The sequence below is a fragment of the Pleurotus ostreatus genome (assembly GCF_014466165.1).
Source record: "Pleurotus ostreatus strain PC9 chromosome Unknown scaffold_5, whole genome shotgun sequence".
Classification (NCBI taxonomy): domain Eukaryota; kingdom Fungi; phylum Basidiomycota; class Agaricomycetes; order Agaricales; family Pleurotaceae; genus Pleurotus; species Pleurotus ostreatus.
In genome coordinates, this window is record NW_023503160.1 from 2,573,699 (window position 1) to 2,590,577 (window position 16,879).

Sequence of the window (16,879 nt, forward strand, 5' to 3'; positions counted from 1 at the left end):
TGTTTCCTCGTACCTTGTGATATTCGTTCGTACCTGTGGCTGGTGTACTGTACAGTCACCCTTCATTCCTCCCACGCTACTACAGTATATACTTCGCTTCCTAGCATGGAGAATCCCCATCCTGTTCTCTTTGGATTCTCCCTCTGCTAGGTGAGCAGCTCTCTCATGTATTGTAGTTAGTCTTATTCATTACTTTGGATTCTCCCTCTGCTAGGCCTGCGCTGTCGGCCATCTTGAGGTTGCCCTTGCAGCAGAACAGGATCTCCCATCCTGGCACCAGAGCCCTACGGAAAACGTCCTGCGCCACTCCGGACTCGTTCCCGACGTCTCTCCGGTTTTGCGGACATTCCGGACGCTCTCCTGCTACTCCCACCCACCTCTGAGGACCCAAGGAACTCCATCCCTCGCTCCCCTGACGACTCCGAAATGCCGGGCGCCTCCAGCCAGATCCCGCCATCCGAGCCAGTCGCTTCAGGACCGGACTCCGAGACTTTGCAGACCTTGTGGGCTCAGACGTACGAACACCAAACCCAAATCAGTTCCATCCAGGATACACTCGCCCGAATTGAAGGACTCCTCTTAACACCCCGTCCGACTACTCCGAAAACGACTGTGGACTCCGAGCTGAGGGGCACTGAAGCCTCCCAGCACGCCCCGAGTCGATCCGAAATCACCCCGCGTTCCCGTTTGAAGCCCGCCTCTCCCCCGATCTTTGACGGAAACCGCAAGGATGGTCGCGCGTTCTACAACGCATGCTCCATCTACTTCCAGCTCTGTCCGGACCACTTCCCGACCGAGCAGGCCAAAATCCTCTGGTGTCTCTCCTTCTTCCAGAAGGATCGTGCCAAGGAATACGCGGACATGGTGCTCCGGAGTCCGAAGGATCCGTACTTCGAATCCTGGGCCGCCTTCGCGGCCGAATTCCGGACTCGCTTCCTTCCAGATCGGGAACGCGAAGCCGCCATGCTCAAGCTGGAGTCCACCCGGTACCACCAAGGCCGTCGGACTTTCCAGGAGTACCTCGACGAGTTCCGAGACCTTGTAGACCAGTCCGGATACTCCGAGGGCTCCAACATCACGATGAAGTTCCGTCGCGGACTGGACTCCATCATCCAGAGCCGTGTTGCCGAGTCCGCAGACTGTCCGGACGAGGATGACTTCGAAGGATGGTACAAGGCAGCGCAGCGGGTTGCTGACAACCGTGCTGCCAACCAGTCCTTCCACTTTGGCGTGCACTCCGGAAACTCCGGACACTCCGGATCCCTCGTCCGACCAGCAGCCAGCTCCGGAGTCGCTCGGACCCCTGCGGGTGTACTCCCCACGCCTCGGACTCAGCTCCCGCCTCTGCAACCCCGCTTCCAACTTCCGCCTCCTCCGAAGGCTCTCTCACCCGGCGTCCCCATGGACGTCGACCACACCCGCTCCCGGCCCGCCGCTTCACAGCTCTGCTACCGATGCGGCAAGCCCGGCCACATGTCCCGCGAGTGCCCACTTCGGTACGACGTCCGGTTCATGACCACCGAGGAGCGGATGTCCGCCATTGAAGATCTCCTGACCGCAGCCGATGTTGTAGAAAGTGCGGGGACCTCGGAAGGAATAGACGATGAGGGAACGGCCCCGGTTGAGGAATCGGACACGGCGGATTTTGTCCGGACCAACGAGTGATCAGTGCGACCTCGTTGGTAAATAACCGATTTGCTTGTCTTAGCGTAGACGAAATAGACGATTCCAATCACTCCGATGATTCGTCCGACGCTAAGCAAACGACTCCGGTTACAATCCGCACTCTCCGAAGGTTTCGCCCGCAGTGGGAACGGCGGCTACCCAGTAGCTATAAGATCTCCGCGCTGCCCGGCAAGCTTTCGCTAGATATACCCGTTGAAGTGCAGAGCACGGATACACAACACAGATGCACCCTGCAGGCCCTGGTGGACTGTGGAGCCACCGGAGTCTTCATGCATCCGCGCTTTGCTGATGCCCATGGTTTCACCCGACGCAAGCTGTCCGCTCCGATTCCGGTCTTCAACGTTGACGGATCACCAAATGAGAACGGATCTATCTCCGAAGTCGTGGACCTTGTACTCCGGTTCAAGGATCACACGGAACGGATGCTTTTCGCAGTCACTAACATCGGACGCCAGGACATCATCCTCGGATACACCTGGCTTCGGAAGCACAACCCCGAGATTGACTGGCAGACAAAGGAGGTGACCATGAGCCGCTGTCCGTCCGGATGCGACACCTGTCGGAAGGAGTTCCGCCATGACAAGCTGACCCGACGCAAGGAGTCCGTGCGACTCCGGGAGTGTCGTACGGGTCCGATGCCAAGGGTTGAAGAACTGCACTCGGACGATCTCCCAGGGCTTCAGGACTGCGAGGATGATGATGAGGATGACAATGTTACAACTCCGGACGACTCCGGACTTGAGAGGGGTGACCGTATCTTCGTGGCTATTCCTCCTCCGACTCCGGAGTACCTTCGGAGTCTTCGGGAAGAACATATCCGGGCTTCGGAGACAGTCTCGCAGCGCCTCGCATTGGCTTTCCAGCGCAACAAACCCCACGATCCTCGGAACAGCGCAGTCCCGGACTTCCTCCAGGAATTCGAGGACGTCTTTGCAAAGGAATCCTTTGATGAACTGCCCATGCCGCGTCCGTGGGACCATGCCATTGAGCTACTGGACGGAGCAGAACCGACCTCTACCAAGTGCTACCCACTGTCCCCGGCGGAGCAGAAACAGCTGGACGAATTCCTGGAAGAAAATCTCCGGACTGGTCGGATCCGCCCCAGCAAGTCACCCATGGCTGCCCCGGTGTTCTTTGTTAAGAAGAAGGACGGATCGCTCCGCTTGGTCCAGGACTACCGGAAGCTCAACAACATGACGGTCAAGAATCGGTACCCACTTCCGCTCATCTCGGACTTGGTGGACAAACTCCGGAATGCTCGCTACTTCTCCAAGCTTGACGTCCGGTGGGGTTTCAACAATGTCCGGATCAAGGAGGGTGACGAGTGGAAGGCCGCATTTCGGACTACGCGCGGACTCTTCGAACCTTTGGTGATGTTCTTCGGATTGACCAACAGCCCGTCTACCTTCCAGACCATGATGAACGACTTGTTCCGGGAGCTCATTACGGAAGGTGTGGTTATTATCTATCTGGACGACATCCTGATCTACACCAAGACGCGCGAAGAGCATCGCCGGGTTCTCAAGCGTGTCCTAGAGATCCTCCAGCGGAACAAGCTCTTCCTCCGAGCGGACAAGTGCGATTTCGAGCAGACCAAGGTGGAGTATCTCGGAGTCGTCATCTCCGAGGGTAAGATCGAGATGGACCCTGTGAAGGTCTCCGGAGTTGCGGACTGGCCAACCCCTCGGACTCGGACTGAACTCCAATCCTTCCTTGGGTTTGTCAACTTCTACCGCCGCTTCATCAAGGACTACTCGCATATCGCCCGGCCTCTCTTTGACCTCACTTGCACGAAGGAATGGCAGTGGAACGACTCCGCTCAATCCGCATTTCTTCGGATCAAAGAGCTGATCACTTCGGAACCTGTTCTTGTCTTTCCGAAGGAGGATCGGCCATACCGAGTTGAAGCGGACTCGTCGGACTACGCTACGGGTGCAGTCTTGTCGCAACTGGATCCGGATGATGGTAAATGGCATCCTGTCGCATTCTACTCTAAAAGTCTACAGGCTGCGGAGCGGAACTACGAAATACACGACAAGGAGATGCTTTCGATCATCCGGGCGCTCGAAGAATGGCGGCACTACCTTGAAGGCGCAGAGACTCCGTTCGAGATCTGGACGGACCACAAGAACCTGGAGTACTTCATCAAGGCCCAGAAACTCAACCGCCGTCAAGCCCGCTGGTCGCTATACCTCTCCCGCTTCGACTTCACTCTCCAGCATCGTCCGGGTCGGACTATGGGTAAACCGGACGCTCTCTCGCGACGCTCGGATCACTCGGATGGTAAGGATGACAACAAGGATGTAGTGATGCTCAAGCCATCCTACTTTGCTGTCCGTGCCACGGGTGTCACTCTTGAAGGGGAGGAGAAGGATATCCTCACGGCTATCTGGACTGGAGTGCGAGATGCGAAGTTTGAAGATGCAGTGGCAAAGGCGGCGGAGGAGCTGAAGAAGACCCAGGGCAGTCGCAAGACAGTCCGAAGTGCGGAATGGTCCCAATCGGACGGACTCCTGATGTTCCGGGGTAAGATCTACGTTCCGGACTCACCGGATTTGCGTCGGACTATTGTAGCTCAGCACCACGACACCAAGGTCACAGGACACGCCGGCAGATGGAAGACCCTAGAGCTCGTTTCACGCAGCTACTGGTGGCCCAGCATGTCCCGGTACGTCGGATCCTACACCCGCCATTGCGACCTCTGTCTCCGGACGAAGGCCCAAAGGCATCCGCCCATGGGTGAACTTCATCCGCTTCCCATTCCAGATGAACGCTGGGATCGCCTGAGTGTTGACTTCATCGTCGAGCTTCCGGAGTCCGATGGATTTGACGCTGTCATGAATGTGGTCGACTCCGTAAGCAAACGCGCCCACTTCATTCCGACTCACACCACAGTGTCTGCCCTCGGATCCGCAAACTTGTACCTGCAGAACGTCTGGAAGCTGCATGGACTCCCTCGGTCTGTTGTGTCCGACCGGGGTCCGCAGTTCGTTGCAGAGTTCACCCGGGAAGTCTACCGGATGCTCGGAATCAAGCTGGCTGCCTCCACTGCGTACCACCCTCAGTCCGACGGACAGACGGAACGGACCAACCAGGAACTCGAGTCCTATCTCCGGATCTTCGTCGGAGAGCGTCAGGACGACTGGGCTCGCCTCCTACCTATGGCGGAGTTTGCGTACAACAACCGGGTCCATGCGTCCACTCAGCAGTCACCTTTCCTCCTAGATACTGGCCGACATCCTCGCCTCGGGTTCGAACCTCATCAGCCACTGTCTCGGATGGAGTCCGCAAACGAGTTTGTACATCGGATGAAGTCCGCAGTTGATGAAGCTCAGTCTGCATTGGTCAAGGCTCAGGATGACATGAAGCGTTACTATGATCAGCGTCGGACTCCTGCTCCGGAGTACCAACCGGGTGACAAGGTTTGGCTGGACTCGTCGGACATCAACCTTGCCCGACCCTCCCGGAAACTCGGACACGCACGACTCGGTCCTTACAAGGTTGTCCGAAAGGTTGGCAAGGCAGCGTACCGGCTCCAGCTCCCTCCGGGCTTATCCCGTCTCCATCCCGTCTTCCCCGTGGTCAAACTCTCTCCCTTCGTCCCGGACCCCATCCCGGGTAGACGCCCTGTCGCTCCGCCACCTCCGCAGCTCGTTGACGGAGAAGAGGAGCATGAGGTAGAAGAGGTCCGGAACAGCAGACGGTTTGGTCGGGTCCTGAAGTATCTGGTACGCTGGCGAGGTTATGGCATCGAGCACGACTCCTGGGAGCCCGCGAGCAACCTCCAGCATGCTGCCCAGAAGGTCAAGGACTTCTATGATCGTCATCCGGATGCAGTGCGCTCACTCCGGACGAGTCTGACGAGTCCGACGACCCCTGCACCACTCCGGATGACTCCTACAGCACTGGACCAGTCCTGGGAGCGTTGGTGCAGTCGGAAGGCTCCCGGCTCTGTGCAGTCGTACTTCGACATCTTCTCGCAGCAGTCCGGAGTTTCGGGGTTGGTGAATTCATGGCGCGGCAGGCAGGAATCTTCGCGTCGGGTCGCCGCAACCTTGAAGGGGGGGTGATGTAAGGGGACACTCCTATTTTCTCTCCTTTTCTTCATCCCATGGACTCTTACCTACATTTCCTTTGTTCCCCTTTGTTCCTTTTCGCTTCCTTTCCTTTCCACTTCCTTCCCGCCCACTCCTTTCGCATCCGAGCCACGTCCGGTGACTCCGGAGCCTTCCCGCGCCTCGGACTCGCCTCGGACGCTTCGGACTCGCTCGGACTCGTAGATACACTTCGGGGCTCGTCCGGGCTACCGCTATCCTCCTTTCCCACTTCATTACTCCTTGTCCCCACTTCCCCAGGTCGCCGGCACGACTCCTGTACATTCCCCTTCCACTTCATTATCACATGTTTCCTCGTACCTTGTGATATTCGTTCGTACCTGTGGCTGGTGTACTGTACAGTCACCCTTCATTCCTCCCACGCTACTACAGTATATACTTCGCTTCCTAGCATGGAGAATCCCCATCCTGTTCTCTTTGGATTCTCCCTCTGCTAGGTGAGCAGCTCTCTCATGTATTGTAGTTAGTCTTATTCATTACTTTGGATTCTCCCTCTGCTAGGCCTGCGCTGTCGGCCATCTTGAGGTTGCCCTTACAATGGGCATTCCGGCAGCCCAACCTTTCAATCGTCCACGCAAACGCAAACGCAAACACAAACACAAACGCAACACCCAAGTATCTAAGTACTCACGGGTCCTGCACGCCCTTAGTCCTTAGGCCTTATATCTCGCATCTTATATCTTGCATCGTGCGTCTCGCATCAAAGTTTCACCAGAACGTTATCCCTATCCCTATTATCACGCTCTACACGCGTTTTGCACGCCCCGTGAATGTTCCATATCCCATATTCCACATTGTATATTGAATGTTGAATATTGAACGTTGAACACCCACCGCCCTACCACGTGGTCGGACTGCCAGGTGCAAGGGTGCAAGGTGCTAGTGCAAGGTGCATAAGCACGGAGCTGATACACCGTCGATGGCCGGGCTGCCTGCCTGTTCAGTGCGGACTATAAGATATATAATAAACATCAACGATGAACTGTAAACGATAAACGGAGCCAGGCGACTCGCGAGTGTACCGCATAAACAGAGCAACGGATCAAACTGCATAGAACCCCCACTCTACCCCAACCCCACATCCCATCATCCCATCACCCGAGTCCGAGTCCGAGTCCGAGTCCACCATGGAACGAATCACGACCCCGATAACTGAGCTACTAGGCAAGTCCGTGTTCCCCTCGTCTGCGCATCAGTGAACATGGGGAACTTGTGAACTTACGAGCTCTATGTGATATGATGTGTGTGTGGTATGATGTGTGTGTGGTATGTGGTGGTGTGGTGTGGTGGTGTGTGGTGGTGTGTGATGTATAGGTGTCCCGAGCCCCATCATCCTCGCGCCCATGGCCTTTGGCGCGACGGCGGAGATGTCCACCATCGTGCACCAAGCTGGAGGCTTCGGGATGATACCCGCAGGCAAGTCGCCCTCAGTCTCTCACACAGACCCCGCATCTAACCTCGCACGTGCACGCACAACCAAAGGCTTCGACTCGTCGGCACAACTCAAAGCACACCTCACCACCGCGCGCAAATCCCTCTCCATCGCAGCCGGCGCGCCCATCCCCGTGGGCGTCGGCTTCATCGGGTGGATCCTCGACCAGACCGAAGCGTCCGCGGACCCGCGCCTCCCCGGCGTCCTTGCCGAGAAGCCCGCGGCCATCTGGCTCGCCTTCGGCGCCGCGCTCGGCACATACGTCGCGCAGATCCGTGCATTCGACGCGCAGCGCACGGACGGGCACAGGACGCGCGTGTTCGCGATCGTGAACGACGTGGAGGGCGCGCTGCGGGCCGCGGGGGCGTGGGGCGTGGATGTGGTGGTGGCGCAGGGCATCGAGGCGGGCGGGCACGGCGGGGCGGAGGCGCTGCCCGTGCTCTCGCTCGTGCCGGCTATCCGAGCGGCGTTCCCCCCAGGCGCGTGTCCGCCCATCGTCGCGGCAGGCGGCGTGTCCACCGGCGCGCAGATCGCGGCGCTGCTCGTGCTGGGCGCGTCGGGCGTCGCGCTTGGCACGCGGTTCCTCTACACGCACGAATCGTGCTATACAAGGGAGATGAAGGCGGTGCTGGTTGGGGCGGGGTGGGGCGCGACGACGCGGGGGCTGATGTTCGACGAGGTGAACGGGACGATGGGGTGGCCGGCGAAGCATGATGGGCGGGCGATCGCGAATGGGATCGTGGAGGACTGGGCGGCGGGGCTGCCGCTGAGTGCGCGCCTTGAGCGGTTTGAGGAGAGCAGGGCGAGGGGGGAGAAGGACAGGCTGGTGATATGGGCGGGTGTCGGCGTCGGGATGACGGATGAGATACGGGCTTTGAAGGTGAGAGATGCGTGCCAGAGACGGGGATTGGGCTGACTTTGGGCAGGACGTCTTTGAGGAGCTCCACAGTGACACGGTCAAGGCATTGCGGAAGTCTTCATCTTTACTCGCGTAGTACTACATAATGCATCAGAATTTGATTCTCTTGAGTGTGTCGAATCGATAAGAGAATTGCTCCTCTGGGTCCTCCGACGTGAGGGGAGAGGGCGGGTTCACCGCGACAAGAAAGCAAAGAGGCTCAACCCATGCAAGAAGCGTGGCAAGGGGCGAGAAGAGAGTGGTGAGCGTGATGTTGCCCACTTGACAAATCAGCGCGTCGATACTCGTTACTTGCCAGCCCAGGCCTTGGGACTAGCGAGAGGAAGAAAGCGCTTTGTATTAGTTCTGGTGTTCTGGTGCGAGCATGCAACCAAGCTCAACGAGGAGATAACCAGATAGTGACGTACGTGACACCCCTAAGCGCTATCTCTCTCTCCTTCTATGCCTATGCGCCCTCGACAGCGACACTGAGCTCCAGCGACTAGCAAGATGACCGGACGGGTGCTCTCCCTCCTGCCCTACCTCATCACCATCTTCGCCCTCTCCCTCCCCTCGCCCTCCTTCCCCCTGCGCCTCTCGCTATTCCTCCTCATCCTCGCCCTCACCACCCACATCCTCACGTCCACCGCCCTCCCCCTCGCGTCCCTCAACTTCTCCCAGGGTGCCGCCCTCGCCGCCCACGTCTTCGCCGCCTCCGATTTCCTGCTGCTCTCGCATGTACACACCGACTTGAAGAGAAACGGCCAGACGGGCGCGTGGGAGACGATGGGGCAATGGGAGCGCGTGAGGTGGGCGGTGAGCTTGGTCACTAGTCCCAGGTTGATTGGCTGGTCGTCTACATCTACGTCTACTCCTCGTCCTCCCCCATTACATGCCTCTCCCTCCCCTTCAACGTCAACCACCTCCTTCATCCTCCGCCAATTGCTCCACCTACTCCTCGAGCTCCTCACCCTCCTCGCTTTCATCACCCTCTCGCCCTCCCTCCCCCACCTCTCCGCCTCCGGCCCCACCCTCGCCTCCGCCCCCTACCCCCTCCGCCTGCTCTACGCACCCCTCCTCGGCCTCGCCATGTACGCCTCCATCGACGCCCCCCACAGGATCTGGCTCCTCCTCCTCCTCTGCATCGGCAATCCTCTTATATACGTGCACAACCACGCCTCGGTCAGCCCCTTGCTGTTGTGGACGCCCGCAGACTTCCAGCCCCTCTTCGGCAAGTGGAGCGACGCGTATACGGTGCGCAGGTTCTGGGGGCGGACGTGGCAGCAGACGCATCGCAGGGTGCGTGCCCCTTCCTTCCTCCTCCTCTTTCCTTTCGTGTCGCCTCGATTTTTGATGCTATGCGTCGCTACTTACGCCTATATGTATACGCATACATCCTCAGGCCTTCATACCCAATGACCCTATCCGCGTCCATTCGTCTGCATTCATATTCACGCATCAATGCATCCCGTCTCGCGTTCAAATGTTCACCCATTTCACCTACCTTTCTTCTCCGCATTTCGCTTCTAATCCATCCATCCATCGTTCCATCCTTTCGTTCATTCATTCATCTCTCCCTCTATCCCTCTATCTCTCATCCCTCTATCCCTCTATCCCTCTCTACCCCTCTACCCCTCCATCCGCTCTCTACACCCCTAACGCGCCGCGTACAGAAATTCAAATCCCACAGCCGCTTCCTCAAATCTCTCGTCTGCCCCGTCTGCCCCGTCTGCCCCCCTCCTTCAACGAATAATACAGACAAGAATGAACCCCTCTCCCGCTTACTCGACCTGTACACCGCGTTCCTCGTGTCGGGGCTCATGCACGCCGCGGGGGAGTACATGATGCTCGCCTCCCCTACTTCGCTGTCTTCCCTATCTTCCTCTTCCCTTTCACTATCTTCCCTGTCTTCAGGTCAAATAATGGGAATGGGAGGAGGAGGAGGAGGAGGAGGGGGAGGAGGAATATGGAGAGTATGGGGGGTGAGAGTTGGGGGAAGTATAAAATTTTTCATGATCCAGGCGCTCGCCGTGCACGTCGAGAGCATCGTCCTCGGAGTCGCGCGCGCGGTACTCGCAAGACCGACGACTACACTTGCTTCTGCTCCTGCGCCCTCCGAAAATGCTCCTGCTCCTCCCCCTCCCCCACCTCCTCCTCCTCCCCCTCGCCATATAGATCCTCTAACTCCCCCCCTCCCCTCACCACCACCACCACCACTAATAAAACTCCTCAAATGCCTCGGCTATGCGCTCGGCTACATCTGGGTCTGGCACTGGTTCGCGTACACGGCGCCCGTGCTGTTTGATCCCCTGCTTGGGGCGGGGTTCGTGGATGATCTGCGTGGGGGTTTGGGTGGATGATGGGTGTGGGGGAGGGGAGGGGGGAGTGGGAGGGTGATTTAGGAGGATAAGGGGGTGAGTGGATGGGGAGATGGTGGGGGAGGGGTGGGTGGGGAGAGGGGAGATAGGGAGGGCGGGTGAGTGGGGCACGACGACCTCGCCAACGTCAACCTTCAACCTTCCACCCTCATCCTCACCGCCAACGTCTGCACCTCCCGCCACACCGGATCTAAGGGATTTACAGGTTTTGCGGGGTTTACAGGGTTTACAGGATTAAGGAAGTAGGGGCCGCAAACCCCGCATTTCAATACGCAAAACTCCAAAACTCAAAATCCAAAGCAAAACACCTCCTCGAATACCTCCCCGAATACAAATACCCCCCGAATCCCCTCAGGCCTCGACGTCAGCCCGTTCCTCTGTTCCTCTGTTCCTCTGTGCCCGTTCCTCCGTTCCCGTTCCTCTGTTCCTCTGTTCGCCATAACGCCGGCTCGCCTCCATCTTCACCTTCATCTTCATCTTCATCTTCACCCTCATCCTCATCTTCACCTGCACCTGCACCTTCACCCTCACCTTCACCTTCACCTGCACCTTCACCTTCACCTACGCCTTCGCCTACTCCCACTTGTACACCCACAAAATCGCAGAATCGCAGAAACACGATTCGGAGGCTTCGGGGACGCCATCTGCCCGGGAAACTTCGAAGTTCGAACGGATGTAGACGAGGCATGCGACGCGGCTTTCGCGTTCGCCTGTAAGGGCACCCTTCATCCTTCACCGCATCTCCACCTTCACCTCACGCCCCTCACTGCATCTCACCTCGCACGCATGCTGCAGCTCGCACCGAGCCCAGCCCAGCCCGGCCCGGCTCACGACGCCCGGCTCATCGACGAACGAACGAACGAACGAACTATTCGATTAGCAATACTCAATATTCAATATATTGCACAATACCCAGTAAGTATTCAATGGTCGATGGTCGATGATTGATGGTCAGTAAAGCAGCCGACTGGTCCCAGGACGCGCAGAGCAGCACCGATCCGTCTCATTGTATCTTATGCATGATACTTGATACTTGATGTTTACATGATAGTGGGGTGATGGTGGTAGTGGTAGTGATGTGCAAGTGGCAAGTACAGGTAACAGGTAGTAGGTAACAGGTGATAGGTAACATGTAGTAGGTAACAGGTTGTAGGTGCGACCACGACTCCGACTCACAAGTTAGACCTCATATCTCAGGTTTCAGGCTCAGTCTACGTCTCGTTGATAATTGTTCTCGCTACAATTCGATGAGTTCAACAAAATGTGCCGACATGTCGATGTTTGTTCGTAAGGAAGAGCCTGCAACACACAACGTACAAAGCGTATCGCTTTTTGCTTTTCGCAGCGAGAAGCGAGGAGCAAGGGGTGAGAAGTAAGATGCAACAACTGAGAAGCACCAAGCGACAAACGATACGAAAACAAACGACACGAAAGAGGCGAGATCCACGCGAAGCGGACTTACAGAACGCAGACAAAAACGAAAAACGTTGGGAAAAGGGTTAGGTCATGAAAAGGGTTAGGTCATGGTTTCGGGCGAAACATGGGCCATGGGCGACAGATCATACTATTACTTAGCAGCAACTGGTTTCGATCCAGTGACCTCAGGGTTATGGGCCCTGCGCGCTTCCCCTGCGCCATGCTGCTGTACAGGGTATACAGGTGGCGCAGTGGGTGGGTCCTGGGATGCGTTGGTGGGGGTGCGTCGGAGCCTGCCTGAGGCCTGCCTGAGGAGAGGCATCGTGACATAGTGAGGTGAGGTGTTGTTAAAGGGCAAGGGGAAAGGGGGGCAAGGGAGGGGCGAGGGGCGAGGGGTGCCGGTGAGGAGGCGGGAGTTCCCTTATGTGGAGATGTGGAGATGTGGAATACGAATGAGTATATGAATAACGAATGACACTCAGGGAGGCGTTTACATCCAAGTACCGATTTCGTGAGTTTGTGAGTTTGTGAGTTGTGGCGCCGCTGATCTTGAATACCAACATCGGATATCGAGTACTTGAGTGCTTGCTTGTGAATCGCACTACGCACTACGCACTAAAATATTGTACGTATTGTATCAGATGCAGATGTCTGCCGTGAACACCGACCCGGAGCACTCCTCAAGTCATGTCTTGATACACGCACTTCATATGGCATAGTAATAGCCGCAACTGATTATTCCGGGGCAAGTTAGGAATGCCCGACCTTGGTCCGACCCACCGGCCACTCAAGCTTCAAGCTTCAAACGATCAAAGACAATAAAGACGAAACTCCCTATCGCACCGTTGGCCTGGCTGGCCCGTGCTAGTCCGCATCAGCACAAACCCACAAGAACGGGACCTTGATACCTACCAACGAATCCAGCCGTCTTCGGGCGCACCACCAGGGTTGCATTGGCCGCAATGCGGGCAGGTCCGGAGCGTCGCTGCCAGCCGTTGCACAATGTGCCCGATATTGAAGTGCGCCCCGGGTCTGAGGGCGTTAGCGAAGCTCGCGTCGTCGGTAGCAGCCTTCCCGTCGTCTCTGTGCACGATTTCCCAAACTCCTCGCCGGATATACTCGATCCCCGGGCCATTTCTGCAGTGCTGGTATATGACCATTGCGAAATCCTGCAAAAGTTTAAAGGGTTGGTCAATTGTTCTAGCGGAGGAGCACGGGGTGACCGTACATTCCATGTTTCGCAGAAACTCAGAGGAATGCTGTACAGGAGGCTTCCTGGCTCCCGAACCCAGATCGAGTCGACATTGTCGTATTTGATGTCATACCAAGAGGAAGGGGTGAGAGTCGAAGTAAGATTTTCCAATTCTCGGTCGTGGATGCCAAACACTGCGATAAAATCTGATCTAGATACTACAAATTAGCTCTGAATAAAGGCATAGTGACGAGTTGCTTACGAGATAAGCATGCATAAAAACTGTATCATTACAGTTCGACAGTGACAAAGGTGATTGCGGAGGCGTTCGGACAACGCAGGCCACTGGCAGGTGGTCCTGTTGCCCGGCATGTTGTATGCTTTGTGTGCATGTTTGGAAGATTTGAACGGTTGGGTGACCAGGCCCCAAGCGAGGCTGATCTTTTCTGACTTCCGGGATGTTCGTGAAGGATGTTCGTGGGGCTTGAGTTTACCAAGGGCCTCCCGGAAGCCCTTTAATAAGGTGGTACACGCAAGTGCGTATGCCTCAATGCGAAGGAAGACGGTATGGGAGTTGAACATCGGGAACGCGAATCCAATACGGCGGATTGCCCTTGCTACGCATTTTATTAGCCCCACTAATTCATCAGCTTTGGTGCAGATGTCTGCAATGGAGTCGCCGCGGGGCAAATGCGTTGAGAACGAGCGAAGGTGCTGTAATATATGAGAGAGGCAGACTATGATAGTCTGGTATGGTTCGAGTTCTTTGGAAGGACTGTAGTCAAACAATTCCAAATTAGGGTTCGCCTTAATGAGGACTCCCGGGGGTGCTGCAGTGTGCAAAGTGTTGTGAGAAACCCAGCTTGAATCGCAGTTGCTGTGAACCCCTATGGAAGCAGGGAGTAGGGCGAGTCTGCCAATAATATGATCCAGTTTCTCGTCGACGCTGCCGACGGTGTGTAGAGTGCGGAACACCGCGTCCTGCGTGTCTAGTCCTCGGGCAGACTTCACTTTCTCCGAAGCCTTCTTGAGCAGCTTGCGGTTTTCGTCGAGCCGTTCCTTTACTGTCCTTGTGATGGACATCTCGACTAGTAGATGGGCGTTGCCTCATTGCAAGTTGAAAATATGATAACGTGACTTACCAACATCTAGCTTTCCGAGTGTGCATACGTAGTGGAGACATTTATAAATCACCGGAAATAAGGCCTGGCACGCCGCCTGCTGCCTCGAGCGTAGTTCACCGTGTTTTTCGTCATCAAGATCCTTGACCTCACTACAGACGTCGCCAATGTCCTCCAACAAAGAGATTACACGGTCTTTGCCCTCAAGGTACTTGTTGATGACCTAAAATTGTGTCAGTGATGTTGGTCTTGCAGTCAGTGCCAACTAACCGAAGAGACTTGTGCGATCACCCCTAAGGCAACCTTGGCGTAGCTGTTGAGCTATAGCTAGGTCAGCGAAAATCCGGGGGAAAGTGCCCCACGTACCTCAGCTATCGCAGCCCCAATCTTAATAAAGAAGCACAGATGATCAAAGGCTTTGATTAGTTTAGGAGGAAGCTCCAAGCGACTCTTAAGGGCCTTGATTGCGGAATCCGATGTCCCAGGAAGCTCCTGAAAGGTGCTGGCGGCGTTGAAAGCGAAGACAAGGATAACGTCTGTCGACGATCCCGGCTGGCATCGTCTGAGCACAACTAACGGGACTCGATTTCTGGACGCTTTCGCGAGCACTAAGTATCAAGTACGCACCTCTACCATTCAAGGACCCCAGTGGCACTTGAGTTTCAGCAAGAACTTGTGAATGTTTCTTATCATGCTCGTTGTTGTTGCCCTCGTAAAGCTTGATTTCGACCTTGGTACATGGGTCGGCAAAGCTGGAGAAATTAATGTCTAGCCTTGACTACAAAACTACGCGACTCACAAGATCATAGGGATATTTACTACCTTCTTGTCTGACTTCCTGTCCTGGACGACGAGCTCAAATTCTGCGTCCGAACGGTCATTGATGGCCAAGATGGCGTAAAAGTGGCGGGGCTTGCTCGAACGATTCCATCCAAACGATGTCCCCTTGACCTGGTCTTCGAGCAGATTGTGGGCCTCGATGACTGCAAAGAAGTGAGACAGTCGACATTCGTTGCTGAGCGCAGAGCCCTTACAGGTGATTGCAGCGTATACTTTTCCTGCGCCCAGTGCGCCCAACATGGTGAGAATTGTGGGTGATGCGAGACCATGATGCACATATGGGAGGTTGCGTGGAAGAAGGATGGCGTATCTATAATAAGCACTACTTCACGGTAACTTATATCTGTCCCTTGATATTCGCGCCTGGCCCAGCGATGGACCAAAACCAGCGGGCGGTTCTGTATGCCGCAGCAAAAAGGCCAGCACTCTGGCACAGAGATTCAGAGAGCAAAGGGAAAGGCTGAGAACAGAACGATGGGGCATCCGTGGGGGATGTGGACGCGAGTAGAAGGATTTCCTGAGCCCGAGGCCAGCAGGAGGCGGCTCGTAAGAATGAGGGGAAGGGCGAGGGAACAGCATACTCAATCAGACTTATCACTGATTGTATGCGCCTATAAGTCAACTATGTATCGACCCCGACAGCGAGTATCCACAGTCCAGGAAGCCGGAACTTCAGAGGCCGAGTTCTGAGGCAGATGTCGCGGGACGCCGGAAGCGAGAGGAGGGGTGCTTGAGTTGCCCGTTGCGCTCAGACATGCCGGGGTTGCAGAGGAGCATTTAAAGGGGAAAAAAGGAAAATACGAAGAGATATTACCGGTGAGACAGAGGGAGGACAGTGACGAAGCGAGGCGGGAGGATATAAGCCACGACGTGGAGGCAAAGTGAAAGGCAGACGTGGGTGGCGCAGAGAGGACCTGCTTACTTAGTCTTTATTTACTTGGACGTGCGGACTTGGACCACAAAAGACCGCATGTACCAAGCCACCTCTATCTACTATCCACCTGCTTACTCGCCGCGTACCACATCTCACCTTCAACACACTGGGCCGAGCTGTAGCTTGTCTCGTTACGTCGTGGTTGAAAGGAACTCAAAAAAGGCTGTGAGGTCTCTGATATGGTAGCACTAGTAGCGGTAGATGGCCTGAATCTAGTGACCTTGGGCCCATTACCTACTAGTTCGATGGTATGGGCCCTGCGCGCTTCCCCGGTATGGTGCTGTATAGGATGGGTGGGTTGAGATACATCCGGGTTCGAAGGGCGGGAAGACGGGCTTGCCTAATGTAAGAATGTAGCGGCTTGGGGAAAGGTAGAAGGGTAGAAAAGAAGGTTAGGAGGGTGGAAGAGTAGGAGGGGGAGTCATGCAGTGTCTTAAACTCGGCGTACGTAGAAAATCGTGTTTTCCTAGCGCGTGGGTGGAGGCTAGACAAGACAGACGTACGTATGTGACAATATGTGTATCAAATCCATTCAAATGAGTGACCAATGCGCCTTGCACAAGGGCGATGTAGAGGTATAAGTATGACGGTATGTACGTGTTGCGTTGGAAATGGTGATGTCCGTCTAGCGACTCGCGCTTTTCCAGGGCGGTAGTTCCACAACTGTCGTAGTTGTAGGCACTAAAAAGAAAGAAATGTGTGTTGCGTTACATAGGACGACTAGCGTCAGATTGGATGGGCGGCACTGAAGGGGGAGGGAGCTGAAACTATGAAGGAGACTCGATGATCCTGGCGCCGCCCTTGTCAACCGATAACCGAATTCTGTCGCCTTTGCCGACATCTTTGAACTGCCAAACAAAACACGCG

The 16,879-nt window shown here is 55.9% G+C and overlaps 4 protein-coding genes and 1 non-coding gene across 5 annotated transcripts; 2 read left to right on the forward strand and 3 right to left on the reverse strand.

Annotated features, from left to right (window-relative positions):
- Nucleotides 1-7,144: 7,144 nt before the first annotated feature.
- On the forward strand, nt 7,145-8,228 carry PC9H_007956 (uncharacterized protein; the record flags this gene model as incomplete). The annotated part of the gene is made up of 2 exons (XM_036777479.1): nt 7,145-8,113; nt 8,160-8,228. The coding sequence occupies 2 exons, from the start codon at nt 7,145-7,147 to the stop codon at nt 8,226-8,228; spliced, it is 1,038 nt and encodes a 345-aa protein (XP_036631099.1).
- Nucleotides 8,229-8,641: 413 nt separating this feature from the next.
- PC9H_007957 (uncharacterized protein) lies at nt 8,642-10,491 on the forward strand (the record flags this gene model as incomplete). The annotated part of the gene is made up of 2 exons (XM_036777480.1): nt 8,642-9,430; nt 9,805-10,491. 2 exons carry the CDS (start codon nt 8,642-8,644, stop codon nt 10,489-10,491), a joined length of 1,476 nt encoding a protein of 491 aa, XP_036631100.1.
- A 382-nt stretch (nt 10,492-10,873) lies between these two features.
- On the reverse strand, nt 10,874-11,153 carry PC9H_007958 (uncharacterized protein; the record flags this gene model as incomplete). Its single annotated transcript, XM_036777481.1, has 2 exons — nt 10,874-11,016; nt 11,105-11,153. The coding sequence occupies 2 exons, from the start codon at nt 11,151-11,153 to the stop codon at nt 10,874-10,876; spliced, it is 192 nt and encodes a 63-aa protein (XP_036631101.1).
- A 928-nt stretch (nt 11,154-12,081) lies between these two features.
- On the reverse strand, nt 12,082-12,153 carry PC9H_007959. The gene has a single exon. It is a non-coding gene; the product is annotated as a tRNA-Met (tRNA).
- Nucleotides 12,154-12,712: 559 nt separating this feature from the next.
- PC9H_007960 (uncharacterized protein) lies at nt 12,713-15,318 on the reverse strand (the record flags this gene model as incomplete). The annotated part of the gene is made up of 9 exons (XM_036777482.1): nt 12,713-12,779; nt 12,838-13,094; nt 13,154-13,328; nt 13,380-14,205; nt 14,260-14,461; nt 14,509-14,559; nt 14,605-14,810; nt 14,866-14,990; nt 15,038-15,318. The coding sequence occupies 9 exons, from the start codon at nt 15,316-15,318 to the stop codon at nt 12,713-12,715; spliced, it is 2,190 nt and encodes a 729-aa protein (XP_036631102.1).
- Nucleotides 15,319-16,879: the final 1,561 nt, after the last annotated feature.